The sequence below is a fragment of the Eucalyptus grandis genome, chromosome 5, assembly GCF_016545825.1.
Source record: "Eucalyptus grandis isolate ANBG69807.140 chromosome 5, ASM1654582v1, whole genome shotgun sequence".
Classification (NCBI taxonomy): Eukaryota; Viridiplantae; Streptophyta; class Magnoliopsida; order Myrtales; family Myrtaceae; genus Eucalyptus; species Eucalyptus grandis.
In genome coordinates, this window is record NC_052616.1 from 48,787,553 (window position 1) to 48,811,014 (window position 23,462).

Sequence of the window (23,462 nt, forward strand, 5' to 3'; positions counted from 1 at the left end):
ATCTCTCTCCTTTTGAGGATCTCTCCCTCGCGACCGATCTGGAGACGCATTCAGGAAAAAGCAGAAAGTTGGACAGGTTCTATAATGCGACAGAAAGGTCGAAGGCATCGGGGAAAAAATAGAAATCAGACGCGTCTCAACAAAAGACATGTCTGTGACCCAAAAACAAAACAAAACAAAACAAAACATATGTCGACATGTCAATTCCCAAGGTGGTCACAATAATCGACATGTGACATTTTCCAGACTTTTGCAAAAGGAGAAATGGAGGATTGGAGTGCTTAAAACGGCAGAAAAATGGGGTTAAAAAAGAAAAGAATAAAGAAATGGAGTGCTCAAAACAGCACGACTTGCTAGATATGAATCCCACTGAAGATATCACGGAGGAGATTATGGGGGGGAGAATGACACGGTGTGAGTTGATTGAGGCAATCTGATAAATTCTAGTACAGCACCGGTTATCCAATGTGGTGGTGGTGGATGATGTACAGGAAGCACTCGTGCTCTCCACGGCTGTCCCTAAAGTTTCGCATGTTCGGACAAGAACGGCTTTGTTAGCTGTATATCCGCAGAGTATGGAACCAAAATTTCCACCTTACAATTAACGTAGACTTTTTGCATGCCTTATGCAGTACGGCTATCACAAGCAAGACTCTATATATATTCATGTCCAGCGCAGGTATCTTATCATCCACTTCTTAGTATTACACTGAGAAACACACTCCCACTTACAATTGTGCAATGGCATTTTCTCTCAAGAGTGAATTCATCGTTGCCCTTGCTCTAATTCTTAACGCTTGGGCATGGCATGCCACTTCAGTACGCACATTGCATGAATCCAACATTGCCGAGCAGCACGAGCAATGGATGGCCAAATATGGTCGGACATACAAGGACCAAGAGGAGAAGGAGAAACGCCGGGCGATTTTCAAGAAACACTTGCAGTTCATTGAGGATTTCAATGCATCCGGGAATCGGACTTTCAAGTTAGGCATCAACCAATTCTCGGACTTGACTGATGACGAATTCATTCAGAGCCACACGGGATACTTGGCGTCCAAGCAAGTGAAGTCCCGCAGAAATGCGTCATTGAGCCAACAATATCCGAGTGGGGATGTTCCTGAGAGCATCGATTGGGTGGAGAAAGGCGCCGCAAATCCAATCAAGGACCAAGGCCAATGTGGTAAGAATCTAAACGTCCTGTATGCATCCGATTGTGATATCAAGTTTGACTTCTATTTAGAAATAACTTTTGGAGCCTAGCTTTGTCGAGAATTCAGATACCAACGGTAACAAAATGTGAAAAATACTTTGTATTTACCATGTCGACAAATTTTATGAATGCAGGATCCTGTTGGGCATTCTCAGCAGTCGCAGCAGTAGAAGGAATCACGCAGATCAAAAGCGGTAAACTGCCAGTACTATCCGAGCAACAACTAATCGATTGCGATACTGAAAACAATGGCTGCGAGGGCGGTCTTACTGTCGATGCTTTCCGGTACATCATCCAAAACCAAGGAATCACCTCTGAGGATACATACACGTACCAAGAGATGGACGGGATTTGTGACTCAACGAAAGAGGCCCAACAGGTGGCGCAGATCACGGATTTTGCAGAAGTGCAGCCTGGTGAGGACGAGCTCCTGAAGGCAGTTGCACAGCAGCCGGTCTCGGTCAGAATCGCCGGAAGTGGGCAGGAGTTCCGACACTATGTGGGCGGAGTGTTCAACGGGGATTGTGGCGAGAAGCTGAACCATGCAGTCGTTGTGGTCGGGTATGGGACGAGTGAGGAAGGAAAGTTCTGGAAGATCCGAAACTCCTGGGGCGAGAGTTGGGGTGAAGATGGTTACATGAGGATTCAAAGAGGTGGCGAAAGTTCTTACGGATTATGCGGGCTCGCATCGCATGCTTCTTATCCGATTGCATGAGAATAATTAAAAGATACATACACAAAGTACGACCATCGTGAGACTACGAGTTGCTCCTTTTCTCCTAATTATATATTCTTGTGTCTGTCTTCATTGTTTAGCTATAGAGTATGGTACTTGTAAGGAGGCAATTATGTAGCCACTAAGTTATGTGGAGGATCACATATTAATTCTCCGTTTTGGAAAGATCTTGATGCCATCAGCACAATTACCCAATATTAAATTATTAACGTCACCTTATCATGAGTTCTAACCCCTCATATAACTTTCTCATACCTATAATCTAATATTAATTAGATTTTGATATTTCATTTTAATCCTTGGAATTACTTAGATTAGATTCAAAAAACAAATAATAATACTCTTATGTGAAATACTCCTCATTTATGGCCAAAATCTTTAATATAATAGTGATGATGATGAAGATATTAAGAAGATAATTTAACGGTAAGTGTTGTGACCTAAATTTTCCATGACATGCGTTGAGGCAAAAAAAGAAAAAGAAAAAGGTCTATAGGTATTGCTTAAAAGGCGAGCCATAGGCCATCGGTTTAATTACGGAATTTCCTAAGCTCATACCTCGCTCGAAATTTGAATTTCTCATTTTAACATTCTTTAACAACCCAAGTATGTGTAGGAGTCGTTATTAGCCTGTTGGGGTTAGCTAGAACCCAATTAAGATGTGAGAGCGTTGTCTCAATTCTTATGCAACTAGAGATTCTCAATTCCTATGCAACTAGTGATATGGCTAGTATAAGTACCTAGAGGGGGGGTGAATAGGTATAACGAGTAATTTCTAATGATAATCGCACAATACTAGACAGTTGATAGAAATGAGACAATTTTTCCTCGTCAATAAACAAACAATGATCAAAGTAAGACTGAGAGTAGGGAAGAGAAAATTGAACACGAGGTTTATAGTGGTTCGGCTTATTTCAAGCCTACGTCCACTCTTATGCACTGACAGCCCACTAGCTGGATTGCACTATGAACAAAGAGATATTACAGCATTGTTCTTCCTTGATTTCTTGGTGTAGAAGATTTACCACACTCTCTCAAGGTATCACTAAGTATAGACTCTCTTTGTGTGTTTAGTTTCGCTCAATATGAATCGACTAATAATCAAGGAGCTTCAGACTCTGGAATTTCTCTATCGAGCACTTACTAGAATAACTGGAACGTCTTCTTTTTATACTCCTTTATGCCATCATACCCGTTGGCACTTACCAAAGGAATTCTTCCAATCTTCCCGTTGGACGGTAATCAATTAAGAAGGTCATTCGAGCTATTAAAGGAACATGTCGATAGCCTATCAATCCCGTTCGCCCATACAATCAGGATCTTGGTTTCCAAGAATAGAACCTTCCAAGAATATTTTGTCAATCATCGGATCTTCAAACGATCTTGATTTCGAATAATTAATCCGTTGTATCAAATCCAGCCAAGAGATCTTTTCCAGTCGATAAGACCAAATCCTTAACCAAACACTTTAGCTCTAGATCGCCTTCGTCACTGGATTAGAAACTGTCAATGAGAATAGTCTTGAGTCTTGAGTCTTGTGTGCTGAGTCTGGTGATCTAAAAGTCTTCAGACTCTAAGTACAAGGGTCGGCACAGCTTCTAGACTAGATTGATAGAAACGTTTTGTCAGCTTCAAAACACTTTAAAGAGATTTCTCCAACAATCTCCCCCTTTTTGATGGTGACAAAACTTTCCTGTAGATTTGAATGACTTTGACCTGCAAAAACATTACTCAAGCAGTATGGATATCTCATAAAGATTAATAACTCAACTAGACTCTGCATCCACAGAAAATAGGTTAGTCTTTCATGAGTAAAGCCATACAATAACATTTGATAATGCAACAGTCAATTTCAAATCCACACACTCAAGTCAGTTAAATTCACCAAGTCCACCACACCCAAGTCATACTAAAAAATAAATATCCAAACAAGCAGATATTCAAAATCAAAGTTCAATTCAGTTCAAAGCTGGCAATTCTCCCCCTTTTTGTCATCATTAAAAATGTGAGAAAGAGTCAAGTCTGCTTGGGAACGCGCACAATCTGGAAATCTTCCATCGACTGTACGACGCCTTCCAGCCTCTTCAAGTCTTCCCGTAGATGTGCCACCTCTACTCCTTTGGCATTTGCTTGAATTTGAAGAGCGAGGTCTTGCATTTGATCCCACAGGGTAACAGAAGATGCTTGTCCAGAATTCTTCAGGACTTGAAGTTCACATTCCAAAGCATATATTTGACCCTGCATTGCCAGAAGAAGATCAAGGATACGACGAAAATCTGCTGTATTGTTCGTCTGCGTGCTAGCATTTGCTCTATTAGATGGAGTGAAGGCAGACGATGGAACTTCGGTGTAATCGCGCAAATTTGGCGTTGAGGTGTCATGTCCTTCTTCAGGCATTTGAGAAGCCTGAATATCTTCTGGATTTGCTTGCTAGCATTTGCTCACACATTCACTGTGATCAGGATATGGTGTAGTCCTTCCTTGCTCGTCATCTCTCCCTGTTTCTAAGGCCTCATTTGGGGAAGAGTGATGGTCATGCTCAGTAGAATCTTGATTCCCTTTCTCTCCAGCTTCATTTGCAGACTTTTCTTTGATTGCTTCTTCTTCTTCTTCAACTTCTTTCTCCTCTTCTTCTTTTTCTTTCTCTTCTTTTTCCTCTGCTTCTCTCTGTTCTTGTTTCTCTGCTTCTTTTCCTTTCTCCTATCGTTCCATTGATTCGGATACAGAACGACTGAGTCTTTTCAATGCCAAGGCAAAGATAGTGAGTTCATCCTCTTCATCTTCATCCTCTAAGATTAGAGCTCTTTTCTTTTTGGATGAAGTACCCATGGGCTCCTTCCTTTTCCTTTTCGACATAGAAGAGACTGGATGAGATTTAACTGGAGTTTTCACTTTGAACTTCTCCATTGCCTTATCAAGTTCTTTCAGACGCATTTTTGTTAGCATTTTCAAACCCACCACCATTTTGTCGCATGGTCGAACACAAAGAGTCTGTGGAGGTTCAATGTTCAAGTGTCTGAAGATCTTAGTCACAAGACTTGAGTAAGGCAACTGGCCCTTATCCTTCACCATTGCTCGTACATGTGGAAGAGAATGGTGTGAGGAAGAGAGAACTTCTTCCCGAATTGATCGCGTACATCAATTTCGTCTCGGAATTAGACACGTCCTGTCTTGGATGTTGATTTTGGCTTGAGACAGTTGATCACGATTTTGTGCAGTAAGATGTTGATGGCATTCATTCTTGTGTAGGTAACTCTTCCTTCTGTACTCCTGTCTTTGACAAGTTCCAGTGTGGTACGAGCGATTGAAACCTTGATCGGTTGATATCGTCCTCTTTCAACTCCAATTATGTCTGCCAACATGTCCACATCTACCTCATAGTCTTGGTCTCGAACACTGAAGAATATTTTATTTGCATCTAAAAAGCTAAGATTCGAATAGAAATATGCTGTCAATTGTGCATAACCGTCTGTGGTGTCAGAGCAAAATTGCTCTAGTTGAAGCAGGTTGAACTTCTCCTTCAAGTTCACATTGATGGCATCCAGAAAATCAAAATCAACGCTCCTGGGGTTTATTACCCCCTGTTTCAACAATTTGAAGAACAGATCCTCCTGTTCCTTTGATTTGAACAACTTCGTTCTTTTTCCCTTCACTTTCGCAGCAACACCCATCCTGGGTTGGAATTCTCTAAACAATTTATCATGGTCATTCCCGTCAGTCGAATTAAATCCCCCTACACGAGGGTCACTTGGAATGTTCGCAAGTGCTTCATCAGCCTTTCCTTTGGAAGCAATTCCCAAATCCTCCATCCGTCGCAAAAAGATATACTCATTTTTATACCCTTTGTCTTTAAGGAAGGCATCCACATAGTTTAGTGGTGTACCTAAGCTTTTCAAAGCACGATAGAGCTTATAAATAAAAGAGGGTTTTTGGACTCTTACAGGGTCTGCTTCCTCGATTATTTCTTCCTGTGGTAGTTGATCCACACTCTGTGGGGGTAGATAATGGAGATTGACGTGGCTGAGAGTGAATCGGGCTCTGTTGCTGTCTCGGTAACTCTTCTTCCTCAGTGAGATCGAAATGGGTAGGACCCTCCCTCATTCTCTCGTGGTCCCCCGCTTGCGATTCTTGAAGACCTTCTAGAAGAAGACATCGTTTCTTGTCGTTGAAAGATTCCTTGACTCGCTTTCCCAAGAAAGGATGACAACTTTCTCGAAGATGAACACGAAATCGAGACAGGATTGGGAGGAGAATGCCTTTTTAGGGTTTTGGAGTTAAGCGAAGAAGACAACTTACTGTATATAACCCAGTTAAAAAAGAAAAAACCAATCGACACAAAGGAAAGTGAACAGTCGTCCCTTTTTAAAAACGATAACTGCCTTTTTAATAAAGGTTATCTTTTTGAAAAGATGAGATTCCGTTTTTCTCAGAAATTAAAGATAAATCAAATATAACTGAACGAATGATCGTACCTTTTCGAGATTGAATATTAAAACAACTTACAGTCTATAGCCGTGAGTGTTTGAGTCTGAGAGTTTGAGAGTCTCTAGACTTTGATTTCCTCAAGCTTCAAAATGTTGAGTTTGGAACGGATGATGTCGAATTGATTCTTCTCCAAAGGCTTTGTGAATATATCCGCTAGTTGGCTCTTTGACTCAACAAATTGAATCGAGATTTCTCCATTTTGTACATGATCTCTAATGAAGTGATGGCGAATCTCTATATGCTTTGCCCTTGAGTGAAGGATTGGATTTTTAGTAAGATTGATTGCGCTAGTGCTGTCACATCTAATCTCATTGCATGAGTCTTCAATTCCAAAGTCTTGTAGCTGTTGTTTTATCTACAGAATTTGCGAACAACAACTTCCAAGAGCTACATACTCTGCTTCTGTTGTAGAGAGAGCCACAGTGTTTTGTTTCCTTGAAAACCAAGACACCGTCCTGTTCCAAGCAATTGGCAAGTTCCCGAGGTGCTTTTTCTATCAACTCGCAACCGGCTAGATTCAAGGTCTCGAATATCCAAGAAGATTAAAGTCTGCCTTCTTAGGATACCAAAGACCGATGCTTGAAGATGAAGCAATGTATTTAATAATCCGTTTCGCAGCACTGAGATGAGATTCTCTAGGGTCTGATTGAAACCTAGCACAGATGCACACACTCAACAAAATGTCAGGTCTAGAGGCAGTAAGATAAAGAAGTGAACCGATGATACTCCTGTACAGCTTTTGATCAACTTTCTTCCCTTCTTCATCTTTGTCTATCTTCAAAGAACTTGACATTGGTATGTCGGTCTTTTTGCACTTTTCCAGTCCAAACCTTTTGACAAGATCATTAGCATATTTTTCTTGATGAATAAAAGTTCCTTCCCTTCAATTGTTTTACTTGAATGCCAAGAAAGAAGGTTAACTCTCCCATCATACTCATTTCAAACTCATCCTGCGTAGACTTAGAGAATTTCTTACACAGACTTTCATTAAAGGATCCAAAAATAATATCATCCACATATATTTGAACAAGTAGAAAGCTTTTGTTTTCCTTTTTGATAAATAGAGTAGTATCTACTTTACCTTTGACAAAACCATTATGTATTAAAAACTTACTTAGTCGTCGTACCAAGCTCGAGGTGCTTGCTTTAAACCATACAAGGCCTTTTTCACCAAGACCGAGTCCGGGTTTCTTTGGGTCTTCAAACCCTGGTGGTTGTTCCACATAAACTTCCTCATGGATAAATCCATTCAGGAAGGCACTTTTGACGTCCATTTGGAATAACCTGAAATTTTTATAACAAGAAAAAACAAGCAATAATCGAATAGCTTTTAACCTTGCTACTGGAGCGTAGGTCTCATCATAGTCTATCCCCTCTTCTTGTGTATAGCCCTTGGCCACGAGTCTTGCTTTGTTTCTTACGACTTTTCCTTTCTCGTTTATCTTGTTTCTGAATACCCATTTAGCTCCAATAACAGATTTACCTTTTGGTTTAGGAGTCAATTCCCAAACATCATTGATACTGAATTGTCTGAGCTCTTCTTGCATAGCTTCAATCCAGCTTTCATCCGATAAAGCTTCTTCTATGCTTTTGGGTTCTATTTGAGAAACAAGTGCCACAAAGACTAGACTCTTCACACCTTTTGGATATGGTGCGAATTCCTTCATTAATTTTGCCAATAATGAGATCTTTGGGATGACTGGACTTATGCTTCCAATTACTGGTTGATCTGTCTGATTGATGATCTCTTTCTTTACTTGAATCTTCACGAACAACTTGATGCTGGTCTTCCAGAGTCTGAGATGCTTCTTGAGATGTAAACTTTGAAGAGTCTGGAGCAGGTTCAGATTCTTCATGTTGAGTCTGACTGAATTCATTTTGCATTGAATCTTGAAATTTAACATTCATTGATTCCTCCACTGATTGACTCTTCTTGTTATAGACTCTGTAGGCTTTGTTTGATGTAGAATATCCAAGGAAGATGCCTTCATATGATCTTTCTTCAAACTTACCAACTCGATCTTTTGCATTTTTCAATATAAAGCATTTGCAACCGAACATATGAAAGTACGAAACAATAGGCTTCTTACCTTTGAATAACTCATAAGGGGTTTTTTTTTTTTATCTAGAATAGGTCTTAAAAAGACTCTATTTATGATATAGCACGCTGTTGAAACAGATTCATCCCAAAATTGTGAAGAAATCTTACTTTCAATTAAAAGAGTTCTAGCCATTTCTTGAAGAGATCTATTCTTTCTTTCCACAACTCCATTTTGCTGAGGAGTGTATGGAGAGGAGAACACATGCTTGAAGCCAGATTCATCATAAAATTTTGTAAAATCTTGATTTTCAAATTCACCTCCATGGTCTGTTCTTATACTTGAAATAACATATTCTTTTTCATTTTGAACATTTTTAGCAAATTTTTCAAAATACGAGAAGGTTTCAGACTTACTTGCAAGGAAATATACCCAAGTAAATCGGGAGTAATCGTCCACGATTATCAGGCAATATTTCTTACCTCCAATGCTCGGGTTTTGGTTGGTCCGAAAAGATCCATATGCGTAGAGCTGCAGTACATGATTAGTAGAGACATGATTTATTGGCTTAAATGAATTTCTTACTCGCTTTCCCAATATACATGGAGTGCATAGATAAGACTTTTGGTATGATAAATTGGGTAGACCACGAACAAGCTGCTTTGATGAGATTTTGGCTATCTGCTTCATATTGATGTGACCAAGCTTTCTGTGCCACAAGCTTGCTCCATCTTGAATTGAAATTAAGCATTGCGATTCATCCGGTTTCACATCCGTAAGATAGATATTTCCATGCCTTCGACCCATAAAAGACCGAGTAGAGTCTTTACCGATTCCGAGCATATTCCTTCTTGAAAGAAGATCTTAAACCCAGTATCACATAGTTGGCTTATGCTGAGAAGATTATAATTGAGTCATTCTACTAGGGAAACATTACTTATTGTGAGATTTCCAATTTTCACAGTTCCAAATCTCACAATTCTTCCTTTACTGTTTCCATCAAATGAGAATTTTCCACCATTTACTTGAACGAGCTTTATAAAGCAATTTGAGTATCCTGTCATATGTCTTGAGCATCCACTGTCCAAATACCACTTTACATTTTCTTTGATGGAGACTTGCATTTAAAAGAGAATCTCAAATTTTCTTTAGAACCCATATTTTCTTGGGTCCATTGGTGTTAGTAAGATAAACAGTATTAGCCAATGTTTTCTTAACGAGTTTCCAAACCATAGGACACTCTTTTTCAAAGTGATCCGGGCTATTGCATTTTGAACACCTGAGAGCATTTCGACTTACAGACTTTTCAAAAACCTTCTTGAAATGATTTTTGTAGGCCTCTCTTGAGGGTCTTTGCTTGATTCTTTCTTTTACTTTAGGAAAATCAATCAAGGGAATAGTTTCTGTAGTCATACCTAAACCAGACTTATTGAAATAAGGTCTTTAAGCTGAAAGATTTTTTTCAAGTTTCTCGGACCCTATTGAAAATTTCTTTGAAATATTTGATGAGTCAATTTTTAAAAGAGCATTTTCTTTCAAAAGATTTTCTTCACTTTCTTTAAGAGTAGAAACACTCATGTCTAAACATTTAACTCTTTCTTTCAACACATTTTCCTGTTGTTTTAGAACATCGTTTTCTTTTTTAAGTTCGGAAATCCTTTTAAGAGAAATCTTAAGACTAAAACACAACTCATCAATATACTTAGAAACCTTGACAGGAATTGTAAAACTACTTACCTCAAATTCACTGTCTGAGTCTGATTCAAAGTTTGAGTCTGAGTCTGATTGTGCCATCAGACACAAATTGGCATATTCATCATCACTTCCTTCACACTTTGTATCACTCCAGGTTTCGGCTTTGAGAGCCTTTCGAGGCTTTTCAGCTTTTCCTTTCTTCTTCTTTAGAAGGGGACAGTTGGGTCTGATGTGTCCATTTTTCTTACATTCAAAGCAAACTATATCTTTGTTTGATTCATCATCATCAACATACTTGGTCTGTTGTCTTTGAAAGCTTTGTTTCTTTGAATTGAATCTTCTTCCTTTTCTATTCAGCTTTCTGAATCTTCTTATCATGAGAGCAAGCTCCTCATCGTCCATATCATCTTCAGAATCTGTAGCATCAGAATCATCATTTGATTTTAATGCAATGGATTTCTTACCTTTTGGATCTTCGTCTTCGTTAATTCGTTCCACTTCATAAGACTGAAGAGTTCCAACCAGCTCATCGACAGATAGTGGCATGATTCTTTGCGTCTCTCTTATTGAAGTCTTTATGTGATTCCAATCCTTGGAGAGTCCACGCAGTAGCTTGTTTACCTTCATGGGATCAGAAATTGGTTGTCCTTGATTTTCAAGACCATTTACAATTTCGTAAAACGGCTAAACATGTCGGTTATAGATTCTCCGTGTCTCATTTTGAAGGCTTCATATTGACCGAGAAGGATGTTGATTCTAGTCTCTTTTACTCGATCGGTTCCTTCATAGGTGATATGTAACCTATCCCACTTCTTTTGCTGTAACACAAGAAGATATTCTGTTATATTCAGTAGGTGACAAGGCACAATATAAAGAATATATAGCTTTTGCATCAAGAGTTTGTCTCTTGATTATCTCTTCCTGAGACATTCCGCTTGTCTCAACAGTTTCTTTCCCTCTTTCTGAGACGGATATTCATTTTTCTACAACGTCCCATTCCAGAGGATCCTTTGATCGAAGAAATGCTTTCATTTTGTTTTTCCAGATGTTGTAGTCCTTTCCATCAAAGTAAGGAGGTCTGGTATTGCTTTGACCTTCCACTAGCCCTGGAGCTAGCATACCAGCCATTGATCTTTTACTCTGAAGTAAAACACTTCAAATAAAGTGAGTACACGAGCTCTGATACCAATTGATATGGCTAGTATAAGTACCTAGAGGGGGGTGAATAGGTATAATGAGTAATTTCTAATGATAATCGCACAATACTAGACAGTTGATAAAAATGAGACAATTTTTCCTTGTCAATAAACAAACAATGATCAAAGTAAGACTGAGAGTAGGGAAGAGAAAAATGAACACGAGATTTATAGTGATTCGGCTTATTTCAAGCCTATGTCTACTCTTCTGTTCTGACAGCCCACTGGCTGGATTCCACTATGAACAAAGAGATATTACAGCACTGTTCTTCCTTGATTTCTTGGTGTAGAAGATCTACCACACTCTCTCAAGGTATCACTAAGTATAGACTCTCTTTGTGTGTATAGTTTCGCTCAATATGAATCGACTAATAATCAAGGAGCTTCAGACTCTGGAATTTCTCTATCGAGCAATTACTAGAATAACTGGAACGTCTTCTTTTTATACTCCTTTATGCCATCATACCCGTTGGCACTTACCAAAGGAATTCTTCCAATTTTCCTGTTGGACAGAATCAATTAAGAAGGTCATTCGAGCTATTAAAGGAACATGTCGATAGCCCATCAATCCTGTTCGCCCATACAATTGGGATCTTGGTTTCTAAGAATAGAACATTCCAAGAATATTTCGTCAATCATCGGATCTTCAAACAATCTTGATTTCGAATAATTAATCCGTTGTATCAAATCCAGCCAAGAGATCTTCTCCAGTCGATAAGACCAAATCCTTAACCAAACACTTTAGCTCTGGATCGCCTTCGTCACTGGATTAGAAACTGTCAATGAGAATAGTCTTGAGTCTTGAGTCTTGAGTCTGGTGATCTGAAAGTCTTCAGACTCTAAGTACAAGGGTCTGCACAGCTTCCAGACTAGACTGATAGAAACGTTTTGTCAGCTTCAAAACACTCTAGAGAGATTTCTCCAACAACTAGATCTTCTAAGCATAGAGACTTGATTACATTAATGTTACTATTAGTATCTTTTCGGTACCTAACTAGCTGGTTGTTTAGTCTAACTGATCATACACTGTTGGTTATGTTGATTAAAATCCAAAAAGGTCTTTCAAAGCTGCTATATGAGCATGCAAACATCTTTGTTTTCATTAAGATTCTAAACTAACCCTAACCTATTCTAGAAAAGGAAATAACACTCAATTTATTATAAAGTGGTGCGATAAGTAAACATCCATATATTGAAAGCAACCATATTGGTAAACACTCAAGCAAACTGACAACTTCTGAGTAAAGTATGAGAAAATAAAGCCGATGCAATATTGAACAAAGAATACCACATGACCTCGTTATGAGTCTCGGGACAGTAACCCTGTGAGCTTAACATTAAAAAATAAATCCAAAAGTTGGGCTAGACTAAGGCGAGCCTAACTCTACCGATTTTAATCCATTATTAGACTAACCTAAGCTAAATAACCATTATTCTAAAAGAGTGATTCTTAGTCTTGTTTAAAGTCTAATCTAATTAGGGCCTAAAGTTGTGAGTCTAACCATACTAAACCAAGCTAAACTAGGCTACATCTGCCTTGGACCGCCATGGGTTGGCCTTCAATCATCGAGCTATCAGCCGTCTCTCGAGATGTCGCTTCTCGTCCATTCATTCAACATCAATCAGAATATGTCATAAATCAAAGTAAGCAATCACCAAAGTTCAGTCAATCCCCAATTGCCTCAGGATCGGCTTTGAAGGCAAACATGCGTTTCGATTTTCCCCAATACCACAACTATGAATTCAATAATCATTAATTGCCATTTGCGTTAGCATAGCATTAGGATAAGATAATCAACCTAACTAAACTCTAATTACCTTCCAAACTGCCCACCGAAAGACATGAATCGAGGTTCTAACGTGTATCTAATCATTCACATGCGAAATTGAATTTAAACATGTAATTTAGACGAACCAACCAATCAACATGCAACCAAGCTTGGGGACTAATTACAATAAAAGACAAGAAATTGCATTTTCCTAATCCAATTTCTAATTTCCATTTTTTTTAATAAAAGGAGTCAAAAAAGTCTTCATTTTTTTTAAATTTTATTTAATAACCTCTCACCTGTATTTTTACTTTTTTTGAAAAAGTAACTTTTATCTTTTCATATTTTTAATCTAATTTAATTAAAATTTAAATTAAAAATGTGTTTGGATGAAAATATCTCTGCTTGGTCGGAATATTTTGCTAGCTGACGAGCTAGCGAGATTAAACTCTTATTTGAAATAGTTATAATTCATTCAAGTTCTTATTTGAGAAAACGAGGAAATTCATGTCTTTATTTGGAATTTACTCTATGGTAGAGTGTCCTCATCATGTTTGAGTTTTATAAGTTTATTTTGGAGCCGATATGTAGCAGTAGCTATGCGTACATCCATTAATTAGTTCGATCCTATTTTGGAGTATGCGGGCATCTGTAAAAATAATATTGAAACCACTTGAAGATAAAAGATTGCTTCATGTCCACATTTTAATTGAAATTTCGAACTTTCTCTTTCTTTTTAAACTGAATTATTGACTTCACCGACCTACATTTTGTCTTGTGTGGCACTACTTGTCCTTGCCAAACGTGCACTTCCTTTAAAATGTCTTTATCTTGGCAATTCTTGACGACTGGGCTGTGGAAAGACCGATGTTCAGATTCACTTATTTTATGAAATTTTGATTTTTTTATCTTTCTTTCTGTCTTAAATCATGGACTTCACCTGCTTACATTTGGTCTTTTGTGGGGTCTTCTAGACCTCAGCACCTCCTAAAACTTTGGAATGCTGCTCTGCAAGTGCAATTAGTAACTTTTCCGTCTTATCTCTCGTTTTTCCACGGTCCAGCCGGCGCACTTTGTACAACTCCTTTTGCTCGATGAGGGAAATAAAGATTTGACATCACCAAATTGATACATGTATTGATTTAAAAATCTATGATAAAAATTAATTTTGAATAAAATTATCATAAATATATTAATTTGAAAATTTTTCGGATATTAACTCTTTAAAATCTCTACACATGTAATTTTTGATCTAGTCAATGATGGGGCCCACAAGAAGAAAAAGAAAAAGAAAAGGAAGATCATCGCGAGATAAAAGGAAAGAAAGGGAGAAAGAGCACTTTGCCCCGTGAATAGAGGGAGGAGAAGGAGAGGAGGAAGAAAAGAAGAAGAAGAAGAAGAATATTTTGATCTAGTCAAAGGATGGGGCCCACAAGAAGAAAAAGAAAGAGAAGACCATTGCGAGATAAACGGGAAGAATGGGAGAAAGAGCACTTCGCCCCGTGAATAGAGGGATGTAGGAGGAGAAGTACGAGAAGCAGAAGGAGAAGAAGAAGCAGGAGGAGAAGAAGAAAAAGATTCAACATGCTTGCATTAGACGCCTTGCCAAGCCAAATTTACTTTAATTCGCAATGCCCGGGTAAGTGCTTATGCCCTTGATTCTTCCAATCGGAAAAGTTTTTGGAATTAGGAGTTAAATTTGGGATTAAGCAAAGTTTGAACTACGAAGTAAAATTTTGAAGTTGTTGAGCTAAGAAATTGTTGGTTTTGATAGTTTAGAGTGCTATGGAGTTGTAGGACTTTACGGAACTCGATTTAAGCTTACATTTTGTTCAAAACAAAATTTTGAAGTTGTACATGCGTGATGGACAATAGCAACCAGCAGTTTTCCATCTCAAGTTTTGTTGGTTTTTGACTCGATTTTGGGTCAGCCAAGTTATGGGTTTTCTAGTATTTCGAAAGATATTTCTTTTGACTATAAGTTCGCTTTAAATACAATTTGGTGAAAAAGTTGCAGTGCGATCAAGTTCAACTCTCAAACTTCGCATTGCAAATGACTTTGAATAATGGCTTTGGACGAGTGATTTGTGAGTGCGTTTGAGTAGTTTTATTAGCATTTAAGCTTAGTTTAGCTGAGTTATAGTTAAGGTAGTGTTTTACTTAATTTTAACATCATTTTTCGCCTATTTGATAGGATTGCGAGTTCGACGGTTCGAGTAATCTTTGTTGTTTAATCATAGGCATTTCCAGGTAAGTGTACCATCTCTTTTTTGAGTATGTAAATTCATACTTTGAAAGTAATATGAATTATATTTAGTATGAGTTAAGAAATGGCACTATTGTTGCATAAAAAATGAGATCGAGCATCTACTCTTAGTTATTTATGAATATTTTGGAAAACGTGTTATACTAAGGGCCTGCATGGAAACACTTCTTATTTCTGTTTCTGAACACTTTTTTTGTTTTTTTGTTCCTGGAACAAAATTGAAACAAAAAAAACTTACTTCTTGTTCCAGAAATGATTTTGAAGAAACACTTCTCTTCTTCTCTCTCTTCTCTTTTCTTCTTCTTTTCTTCTTTTTTTTTTTTGGCCGGTCGCCGGCCTCGGCCATGGCCGGCGACCGGCCGTCGAGGGTCGGCGACGCCGTCGAGGGCCGGCGACGCCGTCGAGGGTTGGCGACCTCGCCGGAGCGTCGCCGAGCCTCGCCCAACCACGGCGAGCCTCGCCGTGGCTGGGCGAGGCTGTTGGCCCCGTCGGCCGGTCGCCGGAGGCCGAGGACCGGCCGAAAGAAGAAAAAAAAAAAAGAAATGAGAAAATGAAAAATAAAATAAAAAATTAAAAGAAACAAAAAAAAGAATAAAATTTACCAAACCATTTTTTATTCCTGGAACAAATTTACCAAACGCATTTTTTTGGGCAAAAATTGTTAATTCAGGATCCTGTTGGGCATTCTCAGCAGTCGCAGCAGTAGAAGGAATCACGCAGATCAAAAGCGGTAAACTGCCGGTACTGTCCGAACAACAACTAATCGATTGCGATACCAAAAACAATGGCTGCGAGGGCGGTCTTCCTGACGATGCTTTCCAGTACATCATCCAAAACCAAGGAATCACCTCTGAGGATACATACACGTACCAAGAGATGGACGGGACTTGTGACTCAACGAAAGCGGCCCAACAGGTGGCGGAGATCACGGATTTTGCAGACGTGCAGCCTGGTGAGGACGAGCTCCTGAAGGCAGTTGCACAGCAGCCGGTCTCGGTCGGAATCGCCGGAGGTGGGCAGGAGTTCCGACACTACATCGGCGGAGTGTTCAATGGGGATTGTGGCGAGCAGCTGGACCATGCAGTCGTTGTGGTCGGGTATGGGACGAGTGAGGAAGGAAAGTTCTGGAAGATCCGAAACTCCTGGGGCGAGAGTTGGGGTGAAGATGGTTACATGAGGATTCAAAGAGGTGGTGAAAGTTCTTACGGATTATGCGGGCTCGCATCGCAAGCTTCTTATCCTATTGCATGAGAATAATTAAAAGATAGATACACAAAGTACGACCATCGTGAGCCTACGAGTTGCTCCTTTTCTCCTAATTATATATTCGTCTGTCTGTCTTCATTTTTTAGCTATATAGTGTGGTACTTGTAAGGAGGCAATTATGTAGCCACTAAGTTATGTGGAGGATCACATATTAATTCCCCGTTTTGGAAAGATCTTGATGCCATCAGTACAATTACCCAATATTAAATTATTAACGTCACCTTATCATGAGTTCTAACCCCTTATATAAATTTCTCATACCTATAATAATCTCATATTAATTAGATTTTGATATTTCATTTTAATCCTTGGAATTAGTTAGATTAGATTCGAAAAACAAATAATAATACTATTATGTGAAATACTCCTCATATATGGCCAAAATCTTTAATATAATAATGATGATGATGAAGATATTGAGAAGATAATTTAATGGTAAGTGTTGTGACCTAAATTTTCTGTGACATGCGTTGAGGCAAAAAAAAGAAGAAAAGTCTATAGGTATTGCTTAAAAGGCGAGCCCATAGGCCATCGGTTTAATTACGGGATTTCCTAAGCTCATACTTCGCGAGACATTTGAATTTCTCATTTTAACATTCTTTAACAACCCAAGTATGTGTAGGAGTCATTATTAGCCTGTTGGGGTTAGTTAGAACCCAATTAAGATTCGAGAGCGTTGTCTCAATTCTTATGCAACTAGAGATTCTCAATTCCTATGCAACTAGATCTTCTAAGCATAGGGAATTGATTACATTAATGTTACTATTAATATCTTTTCGGTACCAAACTAGCTGGTTGTTTAGTCTAAGTGATCATACACTGTTGGTTATGTTGATTTAAATCCAAAAAGGTCTTTCAAAGCCGCTATATGAGCATGCAAACATCTTTGTTTTCATTAGGATTCTAAACTAACCCTAACCTATTCAAGAAAAGGAAATAACACTCAATTTATTATAAAGTGGCGCGATAAGTAAACATCTAGATATTGAAAGCAGCTAGATTGGTAAACACTCAAGCAAATTGACAACTTCTGAGTAAAGTATGAGAAAATAAAGCCGATGCAACATTGGACAAAGAATACCACACGACCTTGTTATGAGCCACGGGACAGTAACCCCGTGAGCTTAACATTAAAAACTAATTTCAAGAGTTGGGCTAGACTAAGGCGAGCCTAACTCTACTAATTTTAATCCATGATTAGACTAACCTAAGCTAAATAACCATTATTCTAAAAGAGTGATTCTTAGTCTTGTTTAAAGTCTAATCTAATTAGGGCCTAAAGTTGTGAGTCTAACCATACTGAACTAAGCTAAACTAGGCTACATCTGCCTTGGACCGCCATGGGTTGGCCTTCAATCATCGAGCTATCGGCCATCTCTCGAGATGTCGCTTCTCGTCCATTCATTCATCATCAATTAGAATATGTCATAAATCAAAGTAAGCAATCACCAAAGTTCATTCAATCCCCAATTGCCTCAGGATTGGCTTTGAAGGCAAACATGCGTTTCGATTTTCCCCAATACCACAACTATGAATCCAATAAACATTCATCGCCATTTGCGTTAGCAAAACATTAGGATAAGATAATCAACCCTAACTAAACTCTAATTAACTTCTAAATTGCCCACCGAAAGACACGCATCGAGCTTCTAACGTGTATCTAATCATTCACATGCAAAATTGAATTTAAACATGCAATTTAGACGAACCAACCAATCAACATGCAACCAAGCTTGGGGACTAATTACAATAAAAGACAAGAAATTGTATTTTCCTAATATAATTTCTAATTTCTATTTTTTTAATAAAAGAAGTCGAAGAAGCCTTCATTTAATTTTTTATTTTATTTAATAACCCTCTCGCCTGTATTTTTGTTTTTTTTTTTAAATAACTTTTATCTTTTCATATTTTTAATCTAATATAATTTAAATTTAAATTTAAAATGTGTTTGGATGAAAATATCTATGCTTGGTCGGAATATTTTGCTAGCCGAGGAGCTAGTGAGATTAAACTCTTATTAGAAATAGTTAAAATTCATTCAAATTCTTATTTGAGAAAATGAGGACAGTTCATGTCTTTATCTGGAATTTACTCTATGGTAGAGTGTCTTCATCATGTTTGAGTTTTATAAGTTTATTTTGGAGTCAATATGTAGCAGTAGCGATGTGTACATCCATTAACTAGTTCGATCCTATTTTTTGGAGTATGCGGGCATCTGTAAAAATAATATTGAAACCACTTGAAGATACATGATTGCTTCATGTCGACATTTTAATTGAAATTTCGAACTTTCTCTTTCCTTGAAATTGAATTATTGATTTCACCAACCTACGTTTTGTCTTTTGTGGCGCTACTTGTCCTTGCCAAGCATGCACTTCCTTTAAAATGTCTTTATCTCAGCAACTCCTTCGACGACTGGGCTATGGAAAGACCGATGTTCAGATTCACTTATTTTATGAAATTTAGATTTTTTTTTGTTTTATCTTTCTTTCTGTCCTAAATCATGGACTTCAACTGCTTACATTTTGTCTTTTGTGAGGTCTTTAGGTTTTCGATCCGGTCGCAGTTCCTTTAAAAATGTGCACCTCAGCACCTCCTAAAACTTTGGAATGTTGCTCTACAAGTGCAATTCGTGACTTTTCCGTCTCATCTCTCATTTTTCCATGGTCCAACCGATGCACTTTTACGACTCCTTTTGCTCAATGGGCATTCGAGAATTTGAGGGAAATAAAGATTTGACATCACCAAATTGATACATGTACTAATTTTAAAAAAATTATTATAAAAAGTTAATTTTGAATAAATTTATCATAAATATATTAATTTAGGATTTTTCAGATATTAATTCTTTAAAATCTCTACATGTGTAATTTTTTATCTAGTTAATGATGGGGCCCACAAGAAGAAAAATAAAAAGAAAAGGAAGATCATCGTGAGATAAAAGGAAAGAAAGGGAGAAAGAGCACTTCGCCTGGTGAATAGGGAGGAGAAGGAGGAGGAGAAGAAGAAGAATATTTTGATCTAGTCAAAGGACGGGGCCCACAAGAAGAAAAAGAAAGAGAAGACCATCGCGAGATAAAAGGGGAGAAAGGGAGAAAGAGCATTTCGCCCAGTGAATAGAGGGAAGGAGGAGGAGAAGAATGAGAAGTGGAAGGAGAAGAAGAAAAAGATTCCACATACTCACATTAGATGCCTCACCAAGCCAAATTTACTTTAATTTGCAATGCCCGGGTAAGTGCTTATGCCCTTGATTCTTCCAATCAGAAAAGTTTTTGGAATTAGGAGTTAAATTTGGGATTAAGCAAAATTTGAACTACAAGCACTGGATAGATACAAGCAATGCTCGGGACATGGTTATCGACATTTTATGACACTCGATCTTAACGATATGTATCTGTTGGGTTAAATCGATGAAATACCGAATTGTAAGCAAATAATGGGTAGTCATTTTGGAAACCATCAATTCGATACATCTCTATTCATTTTGTCAATTCACGGTTCATTATATTTCACACATTAAATGATTATTTTTTTTATCTTAGTTCATTTTTATCATAATTTCACAACAAATAGTTGAGAATCTGTAAACTACATACCTGCCAAACATAATGCATAGACACTCTTTCTTTTCTCTCTGTTTTTCTTTTAACATTCGAATCATTTACTTATCATTGAGATATATTTACCTTTGATCATGGGCACTTGAAATCGAGATACATTTACCCCAGAGCTTTTTGTTTTGCAGTTATTCATGAAATTACGGGGCTACGAGTAGATTAATGCTGTTGCACACCATCAAATTCACTTTGAATATCATCCTCATCATTTCATGTATGTCTCAATCGGTAACGTCATATACCTTTTTGCTAAATCGAGTTCAGAAAAAAAAATTCGTACACGATATTTCAATATAGGATGCAAGTTTAAAGCAGGAGATTATTTCTACTTGATAAATCTTTCAACTAATAGCCTTCGGTAATTGTCATATTCCTCAAAATTTGCAAATTATGCAAGCATATAAGCACATGTCATGACTTTTTATTGATTTCAAGCCTTCTCGGAATGCATAAAATGCAGCAACGCACAAACTTAGGTCTTCACTTTATCGATGTAAATTCAAATTGTGTTGTTATAATTACCGTATATCAACATTGTCAAGTCATATACTATAAAATACCATTGCTGGCCCATTTTCTAACGATTCGAACTTTTAAGATGATTTGTCTAACACGGTATAAGACAAACCTCTAATATCAAAGCACGGGTCAAGGATTTAAATCCCTACACTCTTCAATTTTCTCGTACTCGTTGTTCTCATTATTCTGTCTATTTTCCTTTTCCGCAATTATCCTCTTAAATCGCATGCTATAAATACATTGACTGCCCACGTTCTAATAATTTAAACTTTTAGGAAAATATGGTTTGTCTCACAAAGGTTATTTTTACATACAATGACTACTGGAATATGTGAAAAACGGACTTTAACTGAAGCAGAAATCAGGAAAAAAAATAAATGAGAAAGAAAAAAAAAGAATTTTACTCTATCATAAAATGAAGAAAAGATGACCGGCATAGTTGACGATTCCTTCTCCGATAATAATGGAAATGGATAATTTGGTGGCTCATCCCAGATACGAAGAAAGCCCATATTGAGCTGATTTGACTTATTCCTTCTCAGGGTAAATTTTTTTTGCCTCCCCACCAAAAATATCACTTAGACCGATCGAATTTCACATGAGTCGAGTTCCAAATTTCACCACAGTTGTCATCATTTTGTCTAAATCTGATTTTGGCTGGCAGACGACATTCCACGATGAGAAAATGATACGCTGGCAAGAAAATCCAGTCGGGGAGAGCAAGGGTACATCAGAATGGCACGTAATGTGGGTGGTACCCCCACCCACTGGCAAATAAGGTATAGCGATGGAGTCCTCGTACCCCGGTCGAGAGGAACCAAAATCCATTACTTCATTATCCGCATGTAATTTTACATTTCTTTCACTCAAAACAGTGTGGCTTTGGCGAAGGCTTTTCATATTGAGGATGCATCTGACTTGACCATGAACATATGAAAGTTAATTCTAACAAGTCCTGTGTCGTTCTTTCTAATTTTTGTTTGTGCAACAGAGCAAAGACAATCCACTAGGAGTCGTCAAGGTAGAAAAGGAGTGTGCCCAAGCTCCGCCGAACCAGGCGAACCTGAACTCTTCGCTGGCCTGTGGTGAGGCGGGCAAGGCTCAACCTCACACGAGGCCAAATTTGGCAATGGCAAGGCTCGAGCTCGCCCAGTTCGGTGGAGCTCAGGCTCACTAGCCTTGGCAGAGCTCGGGCTCGCATGGATCAACCGAGCCTCAAGCTCGTTGATCTGAGTCTTGGTCAGTCACTAGGCAATCAGCCGTCGCCGAGGCACGTGGCGGTGGAGGAAGGAGTAAGGAAAAGAAAAAGGAAAAACAAAAACAAAAGAAAAAAGAAAAATTTTAAAATAATAAAAATTAGACTTTTAAATATGAAAAATTAAAATTCAATTTTTAAAAAATATATAAGAATTAAGATTAAAAAAATTTAGTCGATTAAAAAAATTAAAATTCGATTTTTTAGTAGTTTTTCCCAAAAAATAAAATCAAATACCGAACAGTGGAAAATATTTTCTACTCCATTTTCGGATTTTAGCATAATACTGAAAAATATAATCATTTTTTTGAAAAATGACTTCTTGGAAAACATTTTTTGGAAACGTTAAATATTTTGTGAAACGAACAAACCACAAACGGAGCCTAAGGATCCGTTCATTTTGCGGAAAATGAGCTATTTCCAAAAAAATATTTTCGCAGAGGTCATTTTCTAGGAAAATGACAATCTAGTGTTCAACTAAAACCTGAAAATGTTTCGGAAAATAGTTTCCGGTATTCGGTATGGAAAATATTTTCTAAGACTTCACCACTTAAGCACACATCACTTACCGACCTATAAATCCATCAAATATGAATTGTCCTTTAAATCCAGGCAAACTTACTTCATGTCTTTGTTCCCTCATTGTCGCCAAACGTTCATTTTTAAAAAGAAGCAAAAGAGAAAAGAAGCAAAGCATGTACAGCCCTAATGAGAGTCCTCCAGTTGAGTGGCATATTCTTCCCATGCGTCTTTTGTCTTCTAATAAACAAAAGAAAAAAGAAGCAAAGTATGTAGAACCTTTGCTTGAGCAATGTACAATTGCAAGGTAGAGTAAATAAAGAAAATGATAAGCAAGAATGCAAAGCACAAGCTTGAGATCGATGAGCTCGAGAGCAACGGCCAACAACTAGCCAAGAAAGAAGAAGATGAGAAACAAAGAAAAGAAACAAAAAGAAAAAGAAAAAGAAAAAAAGAAAAGAAAAAGAAAAGAAAAGAAAAAGGAAATTAAAAATAATTCGAATTAAAAGAAAAAGAATTAAAAATAATTCAAATAAAAAAGAAAGAAGAGGAAGAAATGGGAGGAGGAAATGAGGATTTGTAGAGGTGTAAGATAAGAGAGATAAGTGAGGAAAATGTTTTTCACTTTTCAAAAGTGGAAAACATTTTCCCATAAGAAGATTTTTTTCCTTTTATGAAAAATATTTTCCTTAAGGAATTCATTTTCCGTTAAACGAATGCTGGAAAATCCAGAAAATGTTTACCTGGAAATTATTTTTCGCGAAACGAATAGAGCCTGAGACTTCACTCAACCATGCTATTTTTGGGGTCAAAACGTCTATTATGTGTCGACGAAAAATTATACGAATAGCAAATTTACTGTAGTAATCTGTGAAGCAATCTCATCC

General features: G+C 37.7%; 1 protein-coding gene across 2 annotated transcripts; it reads left to right on the top strand.

Annotated features, from left to right (window-relative positions):
- Positions 1-705: 705 nt before the first annotated feature.
- On the top strand, positions 706-16,885 carry LOC104447265 (zingipain-2). 2 transcript variants are annotated; one of them, XM_039312578.1, is made up of 2 exons: positions 706-1,183; positions 16,070-16,885. In XM_039312578.1, exons 1-2 carry the CDS (start codon positions 742-744, stop codon positions 16,648-16,650), a joined length of 1,023 nt encoding a protein of 340 aa, XP_039168512.1. In that variant the 5' UTR covers positions 706-741; the 3' UTR covers positions 16,651-16,885. The 2 variants fall into 2 exon arrangements, with proteins under 2 accessions (XP_039168512.1, XP_010059331.1); XM_010061029.3 differs by lacking the exon at positions 16,070-16,885 and adding an exon at positions 1,348-2,156.
- The last annotated feature ends 6,577 nt before the right edge of the window (positions 16,886-23,462 follow it).